The 22573-nt window shown below is 44.3% G+C and overlaps 1 protein-coding gene across 1 annotated transcript; it reads right to left on the reverse strand.

The window, feature by feature from the left end:
• Positions 1-14205: 14205 nt before the first annotated feature.
• Positions 14206-18305, reverse strand: LOC311146551 (phosphatidylinositol 3-kinase regulatory subunit gamma-like). The gene is made up of 6 exons (XM_084183069.1): positions 17917-18305; positions 17403-17671; positions 17027-17203; positions 16602-16676; positions 16237-16407; positions 14206-16027 (listed from the first exon to the last, which is right to left on the reverse strand). The coding sequence occupies exons 1-6, from the start codon at positions 18283-18285 to the stop codon at positions 15721-15723; spliced, it is 1368 nt and encodes a 455-aa protein (XP_084039195.1). The 5' UTR covers positions 18286-18305; the 3' UTR covers positions 14206-15720.
• Positions 18306-22573: the final 4268 nt, after the last annotated feature.

The raw sequence follows: 22573 nt of genomic DNA on the forward strand, positions 1-22573 counted from the left end.
GTTTATTTGTCGCTTACACAGATTAGCAGATGTTAAAGCAAGTGCAGTGAAATGCTTGTGTTTTTATCTCAAGCAGTGCAGTAAATGTCTAACAATACAATACTAATACACAAATAAACCCTCCCAAGGAAGAAGAAGAAGAAGAAGATACAAGAAATTAAGAAATATCAAAACAAGCAATTTCAGAGTCTGGAATATAAATATGTGGTGTGTATAGACAGTATGGACAATATAGAAGTAGGAAAAAGGTATGTACAGCAGTAGTTATATAGGATGAGCTATGTCGAGAGTACAGTATGTACAGTGCATTCGGAAATAATTCAGACCCCTTGACTTTTTCCACATTTTGTTACTTTACAACCTTAATCTAAAATCGATTAAATAAATAAAAATCCTCAGCAATCTACACACAATACCCCATAATGACATGTTTGCAAATGTATTAAAAGTTTAAAGCAGAAATACCTTATTTACATAATTATTCCAACCCTTTGCTATGAGACTCGAAATTGAGCTCAGGTGCATCCTGTTTCCATTGGTCATCCTTGAGATGTTTCTACAACTTGATTGGAGTCCACCTGTGGTAAATTCAATTGATTGGACATGATTTGGAAAGGCACACACCTGTCTATATAAGGTCCCACATTTGACAGTGCACGTCAGAGCAAAAACCAAGCCATGAGGTTGAAGGAATTGTCCGTAGAGTGCCGAGACAGGATTTTGTTGTGGCACAGATCTGGGGAAGGGTAACAAGACATAATATTCACTATAAGAAAAAAACAATTGGCTGAGCAACACTTTCTACTGGAGAGTTGATCTATCTACAGCTATCCCTTCGGTCTCTCATCAAGGGTTTTAAACAAATCATCCAACAGCTATTGTTTAAATTCAGCACAGGATTAATTAAAATACAATACATATAGGCCTAGGGTTTCAAACTTTGGTTGATTTAAAGTTAATAATAAATATTTTGGATTCACTTCTCCATCTCAACCAAAAATAAAAGAATATGATTAAATCAAATCAAACTGTATTTAAAGTGCATTTAAAGTTTGATTTGATTTAGTCCTACTCTTTAACGTAGATGTTTGGTTGAAATGGAGATTTGAATCCAACATATCAATTATTAATTTGTAGACAAACTGGAATTAAAGCCAGACTCAGTAGCACAGATGGATTTATCCTTCAAAAGTTTATATTTGGTTGCGTTGACAACCAAACACAATTCAATATCACTTTTGTAATACAGTCAACAAGTTAACAAATTCATATTTTGGATTAAAGTCTCCATCTCAACCAAAAATAAAAGTGAAAGAATAGGATTAAGCCAGTGACTCAGATGGAACTATCCAAGCAGTAGATACATCTCCTTTAAATGTTGATATTTGGTTAGGTTGTCATCCAAACACAATTCAATATTACTTTTGTAAGACAGTAAATAGCCTAATGTTAATGCTATCTTAATGTAACAGTATTTAATCAACCTTAAAATGAGTGACACATCTAGTATTTAGTATTTATTAGGATCCCCATTAGCTCTTCCTGGGGTCCAAACAGGGTTAAAACAGGTAACATCACAACAAAACACAACAACAGCCTACATCATAAATAACAATATACATCATACAATACATTATTCCATTATTCCTCTAATATTACAAATGTACAATATAAAATCCACAATACCACAACATTACAATGTGTGTGTGTGTGTAGAGTGTATGGGTTAGAGTGTGTGCGTATGCATGTGTTTGTTTGTGTGTGTGTGTCTCTAGTCTTCACAGTCTGCGGTGTGCCGTGCCATGTTGTTTATTCAGGGGTTTTTTTCTTCTTATTTACTGCTCGCTTGAGTTACTTGATGTGGTAAAGAGTTCCATGTAGTCATAGCTCTATGTAGTATTGGTGCATTTCCCAGAGTCCGTTCTGGACTTGGAGACTTTGAAGAGACCCCTGATAGCATGTCTTGTGGGGTATGTATGGGTGTCTGAGCTGTGTGTTAGCTTTTTGAACAGACAGTTCGGTGCTTTCAACACGTCAATACTTCACACAAAGACAAGTAGTGATGTAGTCAATTTCTCCTCTACTTTGAGCCAGGAGAGATTGACATGCATTTTATTGATATTAGCCCCCCATGTACATTTAAGGGCCAGCCGTGGCCACATTTTGAGGTTACTGTAACAATAAATGTATTCTTCTGTAATCATAGAAAGTGTTCATGTTCAGGGTCGCAGGTCAGTGAAATCTTCATAATTGCTATAATAATCTGCACAGAATCTCAAATGGCATTGATCACTTGCACCATGTACTTTAATGTAATCTCAACTAACTGCAATCCAGGTCAGTTGGCTGTGCTATTTGATCAATCAAGCAGAGTGATAACATATTAAATTGGTGTATAAATAAACGAAATATCTGACATTGTATTCCCATTTGAACTTTGGTGTGCTTTTAAATGGTTGAAAGCGCAGAGATAACACATTTAGTTGACAACTAAACCAAAAATCTGACATTGATTTTCCATTGGAATTTGGTTGTGCTTTAACTCCCGTTGTCCTAGGGTCAAAATGACCCGCCACTGTGTTGAACCAACTTTATTTAATTTTTATATTTTTTGGATCATTTGTGAGAAGGAGGCAGTGATACTTTCTTTAAAGTCTCATGATCCCAAAAATATAAAAATTAAATAAAGTTGGTTCAACACAGTGGCGGGTCATTTTGACCCTAGGACTACGGGAGGGTTAAGAAAGCATAGTGACTGACAACACATTAGGAATTCGACAAACTTTTGGCTGTCTTTTTGAGTAAGTGAAAATAGGTTGGAATCTCATTGATCAACCTATCTACCAAATATTACCCAATTATCCACGTTGAAATGACATGGTGTGCCCAGTGGGATGTGATCGAATCCCAATGTAACCAATGTTTGAAATTATTTCAATGTTCAATCTGTTTGGGCTTCTTGCGGTCAATTTGCAGTATGAAAATTATTTACAATAATGTTCCCACCCCCCGACCATCCACTCAAGAAAACATCAGCCCGTGGCTGAATGTAGTTGGGTTTTAAGGATTATGAGGGGGCCGGGGCCACTTGGGGTTCCGCAGGTTAAATCAGAGGTCAGACAAGGTGCTTGTGGACTCAAACTGAATAGGTAAGAGTAAGTGGGATCAAAATGAGGACTCCCTGCTTGGGAAACAGTGGCAATTGTTAGCCTACTAAGAGAGGACTATCCTGGATAAATAAATACATGAATGAATAAAATGATATGATAAGGTGGTGTAATTAGAGGAGGACAGTATGTGAGGGATGGATCCCCTAGCTGCCAAACTGGCTCCCACAGATCTAATTTGCTGGATTAGAATCACCCTGGATTGTTTGTTAGCAAGCATAGGGCGGTTAGTCAGTAGAAGGCTGCTGCTAACTCTGCTGAACCAGCTGGACGTCAGGCTGAACGTCCGGCCTCATTCCTCTATCTGACCAGAGGTGCCAGAGGTAGTTTTTGCCAAAAAGCCAGGCCAAAAACAACCATGTAAGGTTACATAAACATGGGAAAATATAAGACTTCATGGTATTTATGAAGGGATTCTAAGTAGTTTATAAACGGTTAATTATTTGCTATAGATTTAATTTATGTGAGGACCCTGAGGAAGGAATGCCCTGGGATAGACAGTCAAATGGCTAATATAATACCAAATAAATAGGATTAATGATTCAGTCAACACTGGTGGTTCAGAAATGGAACAATGTGTGCAAATTAGTGATAAAATACACAGTAGGCCTGGATAAAATTAAGAAGGGAAGTAAAAATCTAAGCACGCATTGATCTAATAAAATTACAGGTAATAAAATAAGATTTTTACTGGGTTGAAATTACATTAAAACAAATTGTATAGAGAAGATAGGACTATTCTTATTTGTGATTGTGTGAAAATTGCCTGAATGTTATAAAGCAGTTAGGAACATTTTGGGTTAAATGTTTGGGGATCTTCAAGATTCTGCAGTGTTACAAAAATGACAATGTATGCATACATAACCTAATTTATTTCATGCCTTCCCAGCAGCATGTGCTGGTGAAAGAAAATAATCACCATGTCAATGTCACTGGGCTACAGAGTCTGCCTCCAACATAGCAACTAGCTGCTGATTGGCTGCCAGTCAGAAAGCTCCTGCCATTTTATTGGGTGACCAGGCTGGTGTGGAATGGGAGAGGCAGATGGAGACAGAGGGAAGAGCGCTGTCATTGGCTGTGGAAACCTGAAGGAGAAAAACTCAATTGCCAACGCCTGAGAGCAGATTTGATGGGTGTATTTTAGGTGTGACTATAAAGGTAATTCATTCTCCAGCCGTCCTTGCTCAGAAGTTTTTTCAAAGGACGGATAGTTATAGTAAGACAGCAATGGATGGCATAGACTAAATGGTTGCAGGTAGACTAGCGGTTAAGAGCGTTGGGCCAGTAACCAAAGGATCCCTGGGTCAACTAGGTGAAAGATCTGGCAATGTCCCCTTGAGCAAGGCACTTAAACCTAATTGCTCCTGTAAATTGCTCTGGATAAGAGTGTCTGCTAAATTACTAAAATTTAAATATATACTGAACAAAAATATAAACGCAACATGTAAAGTATTGGTCTCATGTGCTGAAATAAAAGCTTATTTCTATCAAATTTTATGCACAAATTTAATAATTTCAATTGAATAACTTCCTTATATGAACTGTAACTCAGTAAAATCATTAAAATTGTTGTATGTTGCGTTTATATTTTTGTTCAGTATATAAAACAGTATGAATATCAATGGAAGAATGTACATGTGCAAAGATTACCATGAGAGAAAGTGATGAGGTTATGGGGGAGACAGTTTCAGGTCAAGTCAGTCAGAGAGTTCAAACCAGGTAACATTGTTTATTAGGTTTAAACTGAACAGGTGAAGCTGGGACAAAGGTTAAGTTGGAAGTGTAATCAGAGCTGCCATTCTGTCACTTTCAGTGTTGCAGTCAGGGACGGCCTGTTCAATAGGGCGATATGGGCGACGCACTGCCAAACGGGAAAAGGAAGGGATTTTTTTTCTAATCAATTATATCACGGCAACAGTAGTTATCAGTGTTGTAATCTGATCTGACTGCCACTAAATGTCAAATCAGGCTAAAGTCGTGCTTCAAATGGCCCCGCCCGTTTTTGGGCGATTTCAGTCAGGTTGAAAATCGCCCAGAAGTCTCTCATAGCCTGTCATGTAAAATCTATTTTTTTCAAATTTCAAAGCTTTCAATACATTCTCTATGGGTGTCTGTGGGCTTGCACTTACGCGCTTTCGTCATACGTGACGTAACCATGAACGTAACTAAGCAAATAGCGGCTAGCAGCGTCTCTGTTGCGACCTGCAGTGTGGCGTTATTTTATGTTTTTAATTTGTACACTTAGTGGCGTTATTTTATGTTTTTAATTTGTACACTTAGTTTACAAACATTCTGCCAACCATGGATTTCCAGTGGTGGGTTTTGGACTGATCTTGTTGATCGTGTACATACCCGCTACGAACGGACTAAATAATGAAAACGTTGCTGGCAGCGGAATCCAATACAGCTGGGAGACTTGGCTGGATGACAGAGTCCCGGACAGAGAAGTGGAGCCGGCCGGCTTCACCCTGGTCGGAGCGGACCTCGATCTGACAGTCACAGGGAAAATCGATCCTGGTAAGAGAGCGACTCTGTACCCCCGAGCCCCGACATTGAACTGCTTTCTGTGTCACTGCGACCTTACTATCTGCCCCGTGAGTTCCCCCAATTGTTTGTTACCGTTGTGTACTGTTGATAATCACAAGTTTACTGGAGAACTGAGACCAAGTAGAGACTTTGGACAGGGTGGATATGGTATAATAAAGGCAGTTTATTCAGAGGTAAAGATATCTGGAATCGCGTGCACGGACTCGTTCGTCAAACTCTTAGGGAGCTATCTGAAGAGAGCCCCGAAAACATTGTGTGCTGACATTTTATACAATAAATGATGTAGGTTGAATCTAGTAGTTCTGATCTTCTGATTGGTCCTGATGAGTTGGGCGAGGTCCCCTCCACTGTTGCATTGGCTCTGAGTCGGGTTCTCTGTCTTCAAATGTTCAGCCTAAAGAGAGGGGATTTTTGTGTGTGTGTGTGTGTGTGTGTTTAACAGTGATGATGTGTGTGTGTGTGTGTGTTTAACAGTGATGATGTGTGTGTGTGTGTGTGTTATCAGTGATGATGTGTGTGTGTGTGTGTGTGTGTCCTCAGAGCAAGAACTCGTGAGTTGGAAGAACTGAGAGACCTATGGCGTGGGTGTTGTCCTTGGCCACCTGCTGACAAGGCTGACAAGATAGGACTCTTTTGTCCATTGTTATAGGATAGGAACAGCATTGATTGAAAACAAACGCCCAACACAAAATGGGTCATGCACAAGATTTTAGTCAGACCAAGCTATAACATTATATATTTACTACGACAGTACATTCAACCAAAAGCTAATATAACAAAGGCATCAGAGATTATTTATAATCTGTCACAGAAACTGGAATCCATCTCCCCAGATCAGTCAATAAATGCTTCTGGTATTGACTTATATGCTGCCCCTGTCTTCATGTTGTTGCTGGACATATCTTTTTAAAAATGTGTGTAGGTCACCTAAATCATCAGAAAAATTGCCCCTCCTGAGAATTTTTTCAGGAGCCGCCACTGGTTGCAGTGCAAAGTAAACCTGTGCAATCTGTCTCGGTGAATTGCCTACTGTCCATTTTCTAATCAGGAAGAGACACTGACACACACACACCCTGGTAGTGAGTCAGCAGCTCACGGTGAGAATGTACAGGCTGTCCCGACGCCACTGCATCTGGTCCATCCATCCAGCCAAGCAGGCTGTCCTGTCCTCTCTATGCTGTTGACTAACACAGTTTTCAGAGTATAATCCGTGGTCTGGACCTGAGAGGATCCCCCCAGAATATCTGTGTCTGTTCTCAGGGGCATCATGCACCCATTATTTTAGAGGAGGCACGAAGTATGTGACGATGGAGGTGCGGCGGTCCGGAGGGGAGCTGTCCTGCTGCCATAAGTCTGAGAATGTAGCATTTTTCAAACACCTGAAACCACTTTTTCCTGCAATCTAGAGCCATAATCATTATACCTAATTGTATGTAAAAAAAAAAAATCTATATATATAAATATAGATATATATTTGTTTTCTCTGCATAGGTTATCTAAGCATATCACTTTAGCTGTTTAGTTGTCATTTTAATGAATTATGCACATTGATTTTAAAGAACTTGTATGCCTTCGGAGTTTAGTACAACTGCCACACTGGCACTGCAACACTGGTATATAGTATCATAACCCAATAATTAAAGCAATGTTAGTCTTTTCTAAAGTCTAGCAACCTTGCCAGCAGGCATGCCAGTTAAGATAGTGAGACAAGCTACTCTAAATTGATTGATAGCCTGAAGTGGCTTGGTAGCTACTATAGTTATGAAGTTGGGAGATTCGGAAACTATCTAGCTGGCTAGCTAATGCCAACTTCATAAAATTGCTAGATTACAGAGAAACAACAAAACATTTTTGTTTTATTTATTCATCAAGAAGGAATCAATAGGCTACATAGCTTGATCACATTATTTTACAAACATAACTCCTGCGAGTCCTGCCCCTCACCGGCAGCTAAAATCAGAACAAACGCTGTGTGTCACTCGACAGTCTCTCTCCTCCTCCACTGACCATACTGTCTGCACGCACGACAGTATCTAGCATCCTGGCTTGCATAGTTTTGCTCCGTGGTGTACCTTGGAAGGACCCACTTACAGGAGGAGAATAACAAGGAGGCAGTATTTCCACTCTGATAATAATTGTAGTTCTGAATTGTCCACAGGAGGAAAAGGTAGCAGGAGGGAAAAGAGTGATACTCATCAGGATGGGGAAAGCACGTTTAGTTATCTGACTTATTCCCTGCCGTGCTAGGGGTCCTAATTATGTATATACACAAAGATGATCTATTATATTGACAAGATAGCCAAGTGACCGCTCGAACAATGGAAAATACACTGAGTGTACAAAACATTAGGAACTCTTTCCATGACATAGACTGACCAGATGAATCCATTTGAAAGCTTTGATCCCTTATTGATGTCACTTGTTAAATCCACTTAAATCCGTTTAGATGAAGGGGAGTAGACGGGTTAAATAAGGATCCTTAAGCCTTGAGACAACTGAGACATTAATTGTGTATGTGTGCCATTCAGAGGGTGAATGGGCAAGACAAAAGATTTAAGTGCCTTTGAACGGGGTATGGTAGTAGGTGCCAGGCGCACCGGTTTGAGTTTGTCAAGAACTGCAACGCTACTGGGTTTGTCACGCTCAACAGTTTCCTGTGTGTATCAAGAATGGTCCACCACCCAAAGGACATCCAGCCAACTTGACACAACTGTGGGAAGCGTTGGAGTCAACATGGACCAGCATCCCTGTGGAATGCTTTCGACACCTTGTAGAGTCCATGCCCCAATGAATTTAGGCTGTTCTGAGGGCAAAAGGGGTGCAACTCAATATTAGGAAGGTGTTCAGTACCAGTCAAAAGTTTGGACACACTGTCACGATCGTCTGAAGAAGCGGACCAATACGCAGCGCGTGGAGTGAACATGATGACTTTATTTAATAAAGCAACCACGAAAAACAACAAATGACGATAGTGAAGTCCTCTGTAACACTGACAGAAACATGGAACAAAAACCCACAACCCAAGGAGAAACCACACAGTTTAAATATGGCTCCCAATCAGAGATAACGAGCCGACAGCAGACACTCGTTACCTCCGATTGGGAGTCATATGACTAATCAAGAACAATCACCCAACATAGAAATGAACAACTAGAATCCCCAACATAGAAATACACCCAAACAATGAAAATGAACAACCCTGGCTCAATAATCAAAGTCCATGGAGCCAGAGTGTCACAGTACCCCCCCCTAAAGGTGCGAACTCCGGGCGCACCAGCCTACAGTCTAGGGGAGGGTCTGGGTGGGCGTCTGTCCATGGTGGCGGCTCTGGCCCAGGTCGTGGTCCCCACCCCACCTTAGTCACTATCCGCTTCCGTAGCCCCCTCCACCTGACCACCCCCCAATTAAACCCCACTGGATTAAGGGGCGGCACCGGACTAAGGGGCAGCACCGGACTAAGGGGCAGCACCGGACTAAGGGGCAGCACCGGACTAAGGGGCAGCACCGGACTAAGGGGCAGCACCGGACTAAGGGACAGTACCTGACTAAGGGGCAGCACCGGACTAAGGGGCAGCACCAGACTAAGGGGCAGCACCGGACTAAGGGGCAGCACCAGGATAAGGGGCAGCACCTGACTCAATGGCGGATCCTGGCTGGCTGGCTCTGGCGGATCCTGGCTGGACGGCTCTGGCGGATCCTGGCTGAACGGCTCATGGCTGGCTGAAGGATCTGGCTGCTCATGGCTGGCTGACGGATCTGGCTGATCCTGTCTGGCCGAAGGCTCTGGCTGATCCTGTCTGGCGGAAGGCTCTGGCTGATCCGGTCTGGCGGAAGGCTCTGGCTGATCCTGTCTGGCGGAAGGCTCTGGCTGATCCTGTCTGGCGGAAGGCTCTGGCTGATCCTGTCTGGCGGAAGGCTCTGGCTGATCCTGTCTGGCGGAAGGCTCTGGCTGATCCTGTCTGGCGGAAGGCTCTGGCTGATCCTGTCTGGCGGAAGGCTTTAGCAGCTCCGGTCTGGCGGACGGCTCTGACGGCTCATGGCAGACGGGCGGCTTATGCAGCGCTTGGCAGACGGACAGTTCAGACGGCGTTGGGCAGACAGGCAGTTCAGGCGCCGTTGGGCAGACGGGCAGTTCAAGCGCCGTTGGGCAGACGGGCAGTTCAGGCGCCGTTGGGCAGACGGGCAGTTCAGGCGCCGCTGGGCAGACGGGCAGTTCAGGCGCCGTTGGGCAGACGGGCAGTTCAGGCGCCGTTGGGCAGACGGGCAGTTCAGGCGCCGTTGGGCAGACGGCAGACTCTGGCCGTCTGAGGCGCATCGTAGGCCTGGTGCGTGGTGCCGGAACAGGAGGTACCGGGCTGAGGACACGCATCTCAGGGCTAGTGCGGGGAGAAGCAACAGGGCATGCTGGACCCTGGGGACGCACCGTAGGCCTGATGCGTGGTGCCGGAACTGGAGGTACCGGGCTGAGGACACGCATCTCAGGGCTAGTGCGGGAAGCAGCAACAGGGCATGCTTGGCCCTGGGGACGCACCGTAGGCCTGATGCGTGGTGCCGGAACTGGAGGTACCGGGCTGAGGACACGCATCTCAGGGCTAGTGCGGGGAGAAGCAACAGGGCATGCTGGACCCTGGGAACGCACATAAGGGCTAGTGCGGAGAGCCGGAACAGGGCATGCTGGACCCTGGGGACTCACATTAAGCCTAGTGCGGAGAGCAGCAACAGGACGCACAGGACTCGGGAGACACACAGGAGGCTTGGGGCGTGGTGTAGGCACTGGTGGGAAAGGGCTGGCGACGCGCACCGTATCCCTGGTGCGAGTGGCCGGAACAGGCCGGGCCGGGCTGGCGAAGCGCACCGTATCCCTGGTGCGAGTGGCCGGAACAGGCCGGGCTGGGCTGGCGAAGCGCACCGTATCCCTGGTGCGAGTGGCCGGAACAGGCCGGGCTGGGCTGGCGAAGCGCACCGTATCCCTGGTGCGAGTGGCCGGAACAGGCCGGGCTGGGCTGGCGAAGCGCACCGTATCCCTGGTGCGAGTGGCCGGAACAGGCCGGGCCGGGCTGGCGAAGCGCACCGTATCCTTGGTGCGAGGGGTCGTAACAGGCCGGACCGTACTGGAGGCACACACCACTGGCTCTACCCCGGGAACTGGAACGGGCCGGACCGGACTGGATACACACCTCAGTCTCTCACGCCGTGCCTCTACATCTCCTTTCCCTACTTTGGCCAGTGACCCCCGTAACCTGGTTGCCTCTTGAATTCGCCCCTTCTCTGCCTCCGTTAGCCCCGTCGTCCAAGCCATGTGCCCCCCCCAAAAAACTTTTTGGGGTTGCCTCTCGACCTTCCGACGATGGCCCTGCTGACGCCGTTGCTCCTCTCGCCGTCGCCTCTCCACCGTTTCGCTCCATGGACGGCGATCCATCCCATCCAGGATCTCCTCCCAAGTCCAGGACCCCTTTCCGTCCAAAATCTCCTCCCATGTCCAGGAAGCCTTTGGAGCTGGGTCCTGTTGCCGCTTGACACGCTGCTTGGTCCTTTGATGGTGGGTTTTTCTGTCACGATCGTCTGAAGAAGCGGACCAATACGCAGCGCGTGGAGTGAACATGATGACTTTATTTAATAAAGCAACCACGAAAAACAACAAATGACGATAGTGAAGTCCTCTGTAACACTGACAGAAACATGGAACAAAAACCCACAACCCAAGGAGAAACCACACAGTTTAAATATGGCTCCCAATCAGAGATAACGAGCCGACAGCAGACACTCGTTACCTCCGATTGGGAGTCATATGACTAATCAAGAACAATCACCCAACATAGAAATGAACAACTAGAATCCCCAACATAGAAATACACCCAAACAATGAAAATGAACAACCCTGGCTCAATAATCAAAGTCCATGGAGCCAGAGTGTCACACACACCTACTCATTCCAGGGTTTTTCTTTATTTTTACTATTTTCTACACTGTAAGATAATAGTGAAGACATCAAAACTATGAAATAACACATATGGAATCATGTAGTAACCCAAAAAAGTGTTAAACAGATCAAAATATATTGTATATTTTAGATTCTTCAAAGTAGCCACCCTTTGCCTTGATGACAGCTTTGCACACTCTTGGCATTCTCTCAACCAGCTTCATGAGGTAGTCACATGGAATGCATTTAAGTTAACAGGTGTGCCTTGTTAAAAATTAATTTGTGGAATTTCTTTCATTCTTAAATCGTTTGAGCCAATCAGTTGTGTTGTGACAAGGTAGGGGTGGTATACAGAAGATAGCCCTATTTGGTAAAAGACCAAGTCCATATTATGGCAAGAACAGCTCAAATAAACAAAGAGAAACGACAGTCCATCATTACTTTAAGACATGAAGGTCAGTCAATACGGAACATTTGAACTTTGAAAGTTTCTTCAAGTGCAGTCGCAAAAACCATCAAGTGCAATGATGAAACTGGCTCTCATGAGGATCGCCACAGGAAAGGAAGACCCAGAGTTACCTCTGCTGCAGAGGATAAGTTCATTAGAGTTACCAGCCTTAGAAATTGCTGCCCAAATAAATGCTTCACAGAGTTCAAGTAACAGACACATCTCAACATCAACTGTTCAGAGGAGACTGCATGAATCAGGCCTTCATGGTCGAATTGCTGCAAAGAAACCACTACTAAAGGACACCAATAATAAGAAGAGACTTGCTTGGGCCAAGAAACATGAGCAATGGACATTAGACTGGTGGAAATCTGTCCTTTGGTCTGATGAGTCCAAAATTGAGATTTATTGTTCCTAGCGCCGTGTCTTTGTGAGACGCAGAGTAGGTGAACGGATGATCTCTGCATGTGTAGTTCCCACCGTGAAGCATGGAGGAGGAGGTGTGATGGTGTCAGGGTGCTTTGCTGGTGACACTGTCAGTGATTTATTTAGAATTCAAGGCACACTTAACCAGCATGGCTACCACAGCATTCTGCAGCGATACGCCATCCCGCCTGGTTTGCGCTTAGTGGGACTATCATTTGTTTTTCAACTGGACAATGACCCAACACACCTCCAGGCTGTGTAAGGGCTATTTGACCAAGAAGGAGAGTGATGGAGTGCTGCATCAGATGACCTGGCCTCCACAATCGCCCAACCTCAACCCAATTGAGATGGTTTGGGATGAGTTGGACCACAGAGTGAAGGAAAAGCAGCCAACAAGTGCTCAGCATATGTAGGAACTCCTTTAAGACTGTTGGAAAAGCATTCCAGGTGAAGCTGGTTGAGAGAATGCCAAGAGTGTGCAAAGCTGTCATCAAGGCAAAGGGTGGCTACTTGGAAGAATCTCAAATATAAAATATATTTTGATTTGTTTAACACTTTTTTTGGTTACTACATGATTCCATATGTGTTATTTCATAGTTTTGATGTCTTCACTATTATTATACAATGTAGAATATAGTAAAAAATAAAGAAAAACCCTTGAATGAGTAGGTGTGTCCAAACTTTTGACTGGTACTGTATGTCCTCAAAGAGTGAAGAAGGCAAGTGTAATCAGGTGGCACCATTCTAGCCAATGAGAGGGCAGATACGCGTGTGAACAACACGTTTTTCTCAAAGTTTCTAGAATGCCACGTGCATCCACTTATTTCAGTACATTTGTATCCGCCTAAACATAGCAAAACTTCTATTCGATCAAATAAGCATCAAGTAATTCGACACTCTCATAGAACTCCATACAAAAAAGGGCTTATCTCACTCGTACAGATTTTGGGCGGAGTAAATCCTCTAGTTTCGCGTCTTCCTCTCTGATATAAATGAAATAAACCCTGGATTACTGATGCTATGTATTGGCCAATGAAAGGCTTTGAAGCCACAGGTTGGTCATATTGGCACTCCCCAGAAGAAGCAGTCCTCCATAGGAATGAATGGAATTCTACAGTATTTAAATGAATTGTTTCATGGACAAAATTACATGTATTTAAGTATTTTTTTGTTGTAATTACACTAAGGATTATTTTATTTTTTATGTTTAGCTCACATAATGTAATTCAAAAGTATGCATTAAGGTGTCTGTAATGGAATACATGTGGCAAAAACAAATTTAGACATTAATAAATACATTTCTATAGCTTCCAAAACATTTTTTTTTAAAGTGCCCCTTGTCAGTCATCTAGTGTATACTGTATATACATTATTGGGTCCTACACTAATGAACCTGAGGTCCCGGGAATAGAGACTGCCAATTGGCTAATAAGATAACGATTGTCCCTATGTCCCCTCTCACTCTCATCACACCAGGATTTTATAGAGGGGTGAAAGGATGTCCTGAGGCTGGGGGGGATGATCTGTACCTAAGCAGCTACTCAGGTGAGAGATTTCACTGGTTTCAGGTGTTGCATGCATAGAAGGATTGGCAGCACCATTTAAAGGCAGTGAAGTCTTCATAAATCGAAAATGTATTGTCATTGGTTGGTTGCATTAATACACACTTGGAAGAAGTGGAACAAGGACAACACAAGTTCAACAAAACCCTCATCAGTTTATTGTCTTTCAGCAAGAAAAGGTTAATAATCTCACATTGCTTAACTTCGCCCCAGGAGTTTCCTCAATCCTCCCGTGAAGTTAAGAGAGACTAAAACACCTTCCATCGAACCAACCACAAAAACAAGTTTTACAGTCTCTCAGAGTGTCTATTGTTCTCAAACTTGACAAATGTGATAAGAACAACATGGACTACTTTCCTCTTAAGCTATGTAGGCCTATATGTCATGACGAAACATTCATTGCTTGTATTGAGCAATGCCATAGTTCAAGTAATAGAGACAGAATTAACATTTCCGCGCCTCTGGCAGTTCACACAAAATGTTCTTAAAAATGGTCACATCAGATGAATAATGCCACCAATCAAGAGTTAGTGCATTTCTATGGCAAATGCTGATGACCCCCGATAATCATAATCATTCAATTCTAACATTACAAATACTGTTGGATTGCACTTTCCTCAAGCTTTTATCTTCTGTGGCATATTTCAGAAGATATATATATAATATAAAAAAATACTTTGAGTAACAGAATATAATGTACAGTCCATTTATGTTTTGATCAAGCACATGTGTGGTGTGTTTTTCCCCCATCACCATAAATGTAATTTTCTGGTCGGAATACATATTTTCTCACTAATAAGAAGTGCTTTGGTTATTGGGTACAATATGGAAAATGTTGTTCTAAGAATATCCAGAAAATGGTTTATGCTACATACAGTACATATCAACTGGTAACTGGGTTATAATTTGACAACAGAAATAAATCAGCGCTATTGTGAAATTGCGCTACATCAGTTCCTATACTTGCATGACTATGTACTCAAATACTCAGACGAGTTTGGTACGTAACACAGCTAGCTATGCCACTGAGTCAGCCATCTTGTTTTTCTGCACCATTATATTCAAAACCCACTTTAAATGATCTGCCGTGCATGGACATCACACCAATTTAGAAAGAAATCTAAATTCTAAGGTATTGGGTGTATTACGGTCTCATTTTACATTAGCACCAGTTCTTTGGGTTGTCAAAATGGGGCCCTGGAAGTCCAAATAAAAAAGAGCACTTGACAAATATAAACATATTGTGATGTAGTACATGTTGTCAGTCATCCACTGGATGACTAGGCCCACTAATGAAAACAAATAGTATCCCATAAAAGAGAATGTGAAAAAATGGGTACAAAAAAACAACAAAAAAACAATAGCAAACAGAATCTTATAAAAACACAAAGTCCCAGCTGACATTCAAGTTCCGGTCAAAGTTCCAATCAAGTGAAATCACATTCACAAATCTGTTGGAATCATCCTAGTGCAAATTTCACACATTCTTCTTCTTCGAGAAAAGTACGCTCTCAAGTTGTCTCCGTAGGATAGCTTCAGTATGCAAACTCATCCTCCCCCTCAAGTTGCTTCAGTACGCAAGCACATCCGCCCTCAAGTTGTCCTAGTAGGACTGCTACAGTACGCAAACAGGTCCCACATCCGTCTAGTCTACATCTCTGGAGCGGCTGCAGGGAGTCCAGCGGGTAGTTTAGTAGAAGTCTGTAGAAGATGGTGTTCCTCTGTCTTTAGTAGCAGGCAGTCCTCTGTGGCTGCGCGGGGCGAAGCTGACGAGACAGGGGTGACGTGGACGGGGTGCGCCAGCCGGACGTCCAGGGCTTGATTGTGCTGTGCCAGGGAGTTGAGGCGGTAGTGCAGTACGAGCTCCTTCAGAGAGCAGTGGAGGTCGTAGGGCTCAGCGAAGCCGTAACCACGTGGCGTGCTGTAGATCATGCAATGCTTTACTTCTTCATTCACACTGAAAGGTTACAAAATAAAGATACGTTAGTACCAGTGTAGCAGCCCCTGAGCCTTGAAACATGCATCAAAGTGAAGTAACTGCTTTACAAGAGCCTATAAAGTAGAGCTATCTCATACGGTATAGCAGTATCCCCAGATTTTTCTTAATCTCCTTTCCTTCATGACCATTTACATATTATTCATTTCTCACAGGAAGATAATACTCACACTACAGAGCAGGCGTAGCAGCCCTGCTTGCTGCTCTCTCGGATCAGGAAGGTTCCGGTGGGTTTGTCCATCAGCATCTCCTCAGCCTGCGTCCTGCTCAGCTCGCCCACGAACCAGCTCCCCTCATCATGGTGCGCCAGCCTCTCCCGTTCCCCCTTCAACACATAGGTACTGCACACACACCAGGGAGGACATTGTTAAAACCTTTCATTGATAACAATCATTAAGAAATAGTGTGCTTACTATTAATAAATGTGTATTTAATCATTTCTAAACAAGTATATGCACTACAAGTATTTCTAAGCACAACTAAGTACAATTAAGAAGTATTATAAGAATTTAGGTCTATACTATGAAATACTTACTCGTCACTGCTATCGTCTTGGATCCCCAGCCAATCGTTAATGCGTTTCTGTCGCACTCCTTTGTGACTCAGCCAACTGACAAACCAAAGGGACAAAAAAATTACGTCCGTGCCAACCCACTGGGCACAGACATCATTTCAATGTCTAGTTTTGATTTAATTTTGGTTGAGCTGTCAACTAACATGAATTCAATGTGAAATCAACAAATAAATTCACCATGTCATTGGATTTAGGTTAAAGGTTGGGTGAAAAAATGACAAAATTCCCTTATGTTGATTCAACGTCATCACCTATAATTTTTGTTGTTGAAATGATGTGGAAACAACGTTGATTCAACTAGTTTTTCCCAGTGGGAATGGCTTGAAAAAAGCTACTTTTCATTAACAGTGACTGGAATAAAATAGAATAGAAGTATTGCAACTTACTTGAAGTACTGGTCCCTGATGTTGCGTAGCTCTATGAGGTCAGGCCTGAGGCTGTTGATCCTCCGGTCTGTCTCTCTATAGTCCTGGACCTGGGTCCTCAGGTCCTGCTCCAGGTGGACCTTACTGTTGTAGATCTCCCCCAGCCGAGACTTCAGCTTCTCATAGTTCATCAGGAAGCTGGAAGGGCAAATGTCAATGGTCATAAGGGGTCAAAAGATGGGTCATGGGTCACGCCACTAAGCTGAAACACAGCTGCACGCATGTTGGAAGGAGGAAACAACAAAGAGACATCGTATCTATCCACACTATGAGCATATGAGGAGATTCCATGTGGGATAGACACAGCGATGTTGTTGCCTTAGTTTGCCAAACTCACCTCTCCAGGTCCTTCTCTGTTCCCTCAGATCGACTGCTCCTCTCACACTCCTCCCCGTAACGCTCCTGCTCACGACACTGCTCCTCGAAGATCAGCATGGTCTCGTTGAAGGCATCTATCGCTGTTCTCTTCATCTGGATCTCCTGTGAGGTTTTAGTGTAGACCTCGTATAGACGGTCAAATTCTTGACTCTTCTCCTGATACTGACTATGGTACTCCTGGAGCTTCCTCCCAGCCACATCAACACTGTCCTCTTTCACCAGCTCATCCTGGGTACAGACATGCAGACAAATGTAATATAGCAGACAACTAACCGATTGGCTAACTTGTCTGTGTATGACGATTATCTTCCATTTACTTAGGAAACCAAAGGCAAATTTCACTCCCTCACAAACTTCCATCTCCAAATGGACACAAAAATGGTATTATATTCTATTCTACTCTATTCCATTCTTTGAAGACTGTCTTGAGACTGAGAGTAGAGGAGAGGTGTGGGTGGGTGTCTCCTGCCTACCTGTTGGAAGCGGGATACAGGGTGTGTGAGCATGACGTCCAGCACAGCATTGTACTCCACCAGAGGATGGTGCTGGTAGTGCCAGATGAGCTCCACCACGGAGCTGAAGGTCAGGGGCTCTGAGAAGCCGTACTTCCCATCACGGTGGTAGATCTTTATCAACTTGCTGTGGCCATCTTTCCTCAGTGTTAGCGTGAAGTCTCCTTGTGTCTTAGTGGAAGCATCACGAACCAGGAAGGAACCGTCAGGTGTGTCGCAGAGCTTCTCGTTGACTTCCTCCCTGGAAATGTCTCCCCAGTACCACTCGGCATCTTGCAGGGGAAAGACTGGGGCTTCCCTGAGGCAGTTGTGGCTCATGGAGGAGGTCATGGGCTTTGTTGACCTAGGAGGGAGAGCTGAGAGAGAAAGAGAGTGATCAGGATTACAGTTTCCTGAGATAATGATCAGTTTGAGAGGAAGTGATAGAACTGCAAACATAACCTGTCACCTCATTATCACCCCACCCCACCACATACACATACTCTTGGCAAATTTGTCTAATCTCCAGACAAGCCTAGGCATGTCCCCAGCTGATAACAGCTCAGGTCCTATCAGGGCCCAGAGCTACTGTATCAGGACTGACAACATGCCAGACTGCCACATGCTCTGAAAAACGATGGAGGACAAGATGGTTCAATGAAAAATAACGTGGGTTCACACACAAAGTCGGCTAACTCCATTATGTTTTTAGTATTTTTTCTTGCGGGGGAAATAGATTTCACAAATTTTTCAACAAGTCAGAAAAACCAACAAATAATCTAAAACAACTAAATGTAAATGCTGCAAATTCAGCACATTTTCACTCTGTCTGTAAAGTGCAAATGTAGGCTTAATTTAGGAAAGGGTACATTTTACATCCCCTGGTTGTCTTGTGTCCAAATTCTGCAACTGCCCCAAAACCATCCATCTTCTGTAAGGATACTAAAGTTATGATACTCTATAAAACTATTATATTTGTCTTTACCGTAGGACTTTTCAAAACCCTCTTAACTTTTCAATGTGATGCTAACCGCATCAAGGGGGAAGAAGGGCGATATGTTTCACTACATGACAAAAGTACATTTTAGGAACCTGTAGCAGCAAAAGCTGAAAGCCTGGATTCCTAGACTGTATGACTTGTGACTGTGCCCCAAGCCCTCACTCTAGAGGTGGTGTCATGATGTAAAGTAATACACAAATACAGTATATGAGGAATATACTTTATACAACCCCAGATTTAAATCTCACGTTCTCTTTCTTTTAATTCAAGAAACATAGTAAAGTGTCCCTCTTTATTTGACACCAGCCAGTCCAAAACAGGCTATGGCTATGTAATTGTAACTGTAATCCCATGGAGACAGCTGAATCAACAATTTCACAATATGTGATAATATTCATTACAATATCACATCAACTAGCATACAGCCGTCCATTGGCAGTTTCAACGTAAATCATGCGACAAGTTGCCTAGACTGGTCTGGTAGGCTTTCAGTGGTTGCGCACGAATTAACTACGGTCGGCTACAGTAGACAAGAGAAAAAAGGGGAACAAAGCAGTCATTTCATGCGGCATTTCTTCTCCACTCAACCTTGTTCGGGCGCTGGTAAAACGCGTTATTATAAACATAATACTAGGTTAGAGAGAATTTCATCAACCTATAACCAAAAATACCAAGCTTAATTTTGATATATCTCTTTGGTAGGACAAAGCAAGACTGAGAAAGAGCGAATCCACCGCGTCAATGAGAAAAGTATTACGTAATTGTCAAGCAGAGAATTGCACTATGCATGCCTGGGCAAAGCACATGAGGGTGCCAGCACAGACACCTGTGTGTGCACAACTGGCCATATGTCAACTTTCTATCATAAGCGGTTAATAAAATGTGATAGGCATTTTAATAGAATAAAGATCCAACAAATACCTGGAGGTGCCTGATCCATTTCGATGTAGAATAGGACTTCAGAAGAATAAAACATCCCGTTCCAAACGTTTAAATTCCTAATCGTTTTGTGGGATTCCTTTCCCTTTCTCACGATGCGTGAAAATATAACTTTTTCTTGCACCAGAGTGAAAGGATCACAATGGCGATTCGTTTTAGGAGCCTATGCGTCCTACTTCAGATTAGACAGCCCAGTAGCAGAATTATTCATTAGTCCAATTTGAGAGAATTTCATCAGCACCAAACTCGTAATTCCTTCAATACATTTAATCACAAAAGCAGTTCTGCAAAAAATATAGATTGTCATTTTCAGCCACGTCTCTCAGCACTGCCGATCGCTCCGCTCCAAACTTCGTCGTAGAGGCAGCGGTCAGGAGATTTTAAAGGGATCTGCAACATCATCTTTGGAGAAACCACCACTTTCAGAGGGAGAGCTGTCGTCACAAGACGGATTTCTTAATGCAGACAGACTGAAAATACATTTCAAAAATACATTTCTGATGTAAATCGGAAATAGTATCTTGTTGTCTTGTATTTGAATAATTGTAGCCTATACTTGAATGCAGCTTTTATAGACTTACGATTATTGGTGAGCGATTTGTTTAATAACCGTACACATACACCCCTAAATTAAAAGTGGTACGTTCCTTGCCTGATGGTTTCATTTAAGGCTTTCAATGCAAGGTAATTGTAACTGCTGATTAATTCGACGACACATTACATATTAATATAACTAGCGAAGACTCACAGATACATTGTTTATTTTTAATAATGCAAAAGCATGTGCTTAGTAGCCCTTTACACTCGTACTCGCCTGTCATCGATGTCTACTTTTATTTATTTATATATACATCATTTTGACAGTAACGTTAACCCTGCAAAAAGTCATTCATAAACCTTTATAATTTCCATATGTATTAGAAAGCTAAGTATTTGTTTCTTGGGCTTGTGACTGATCAAAGTGCCTCAGGCCTTGAAAAAGAAATACTTGAACTGATTGAAAGTAAGGCGATATGTATGGGTTGGTGTGAGGTGTGACCCAGGTGCAGTGCAGGATAGACAGGAGGCAGTTGGCAGAGATGGTGAAACAAGGATCTTTACTGGTGGTCCCAAAACCAGGATACAAAATAAAGGACTTGTCACGATAAAATAAAGGAGGAGCACATTGGTCTCCAAAAACAGGCTGACAGCAAACACACGAAATACTAACTACGACTGAAAAAAACAATGAAACAGGGAGAACACTTCTCAAGTACCTGTACATACATCTCACCATCAGACACTGATTAGTACTGTTTGGCATCGAGAAACTAGCAGAGAAAACAGAGCAAGGGAACACAGGGAAGTGATGGCATAAATACACAGGTGAACAGGTAGACACAGGTGACACCAATAGGAAAATGATTAGTCCAGACTGTGAGTGAGGAGGTGCCTAAGGTTGTCGGAGGATGACACCTAGTGGGTCGATCTGGAACTGTGACCCCCTCCTGTAATGTTGTTATCAGCTATCAGTTATGTCCCTCCTGGGCACCCAGGACTGCTCCTCCGGCCCATAACCCTCCCAGTCCACCAGAAATTGGAGACCCCTCCCCACCCGCCGGCAGTCCAGGATCCGGTCCACAGTAAAAGCTGGCTGCCCTCCGACAAGGCGCAGCGGGGGAACAGGACGAGGAGGGGGAGCCAGGGGACAGGTGGCGACGTGTTTGAGGAGGGACACGCCAGACCACTCTGAATAGCCCGACGAACCGGGAACACAGCTCCTGGACTTTACGCGGAGGGGAAGATCCCGCGTGGAGAGCCACACCCTCTGTCCCGGGCAAACAACCGGGGCCGGGCGACGCATGCGGTTGACCTGATGTTGAGACCTGACCGAGGCCCGCTTAAGCGCCGCCCGTACCTGCCTCCAGGTGCGGCGACAGCGACTGATGTGGGCCTGGACCGAAGGGACCGCCGCCTCCTCCTCTTGTTCGGGGAATAGGGGGGTTGGTACCCGTATTGGCACTGGAAGGGGGACAGGCCGGTGGACGAGCAGAGCAGAGGAGTCGCTGACTCCACATAGCTGGGTTGCTGAAGGCGTAGCACCTCAGCACCCCCTCTAGATCCTGGTTGACGCAGTCCTTCTGCCCGTTTGACTGGGGATGGAAGCCGGAAGACAAGCTGACGGAGGTGCCGAGGCAGGTGGCGAACACCTTCCAGAACCTGGAGGCAAACTGAGGACCCCGATCTGACACCACATCTTGGGGAGGCCGTGGACCTGGAAAACATGCTGCACCACCAACTTAGACGTCTCCCGGGCCGACGGGAGTTTGAGAAGGGGAATGAAGAGGGCAGCCTTCGAAAACCGGTCCACAACGACCAGGATGACTGTGTATCCATCAGTGGGGGGTAGGGCAGAAATTAAATCCAGCGAGATGTGGGACCAGGGGCACTTGGGGATAGGCAGGGGTCGGAGCAGCCCTGCCACGGGCTGACATGAGCTCTTCATGCGCGCACACACCGGGCAAGCCGCAGCGAAGGTGCGCGTATCCCCCTCAGCTGATGGCCACCAGAACCTCCTACGCAGGAACTCCAACATTCTGGTGCCCCCCGGATGGCTGGTGAGGTCGGATGCGTGCGCCCACTGAAGCAGTTGCGAGCGCGCAGCCGTGGGTACGTACACCCTCCCCGATGGACCGCCGTAGCGCTGCTCTGACCAGCCTA

Source organism: Coregonus lavaretus (assembly GCF_964263955.1).
Source record: "Coregonus lavaretus genome assembly, chromosome: 19".
Taxonomy (NCBI): Eukaryota; Metazoa; Chordata; class Actinopteri; order Salmoniformes; family Salmonidae; genus Coregonus; species Coregonus lavaretus.

Excerpts from the sequence above, each read along its gene's own strand:
- LOC311146551 (XM_084183069.1), bottom strand. The coding sequence starts at position 18,285 with ATGACCTCCTCCATGAGCCACAACTGCCTCAGGGAAGCCCCAGTCTTT. Across the intron at positions 16,677-17,026 it reads ATCAGGGACCAGTACTTCAA|TTGGCTGAGTCACAAAGGAG; the intron begins GTAAGTTGCAAT and ends TTGGTTTGTCAG. Across the intron at positions 16,028-16,236 it reads TGCTACGCCTGCTCTGTAGT|TGTGAATGAAGAAGTAAAGC; the intron begins GTGAGTATTATC and ends GTAACCTTTCAG.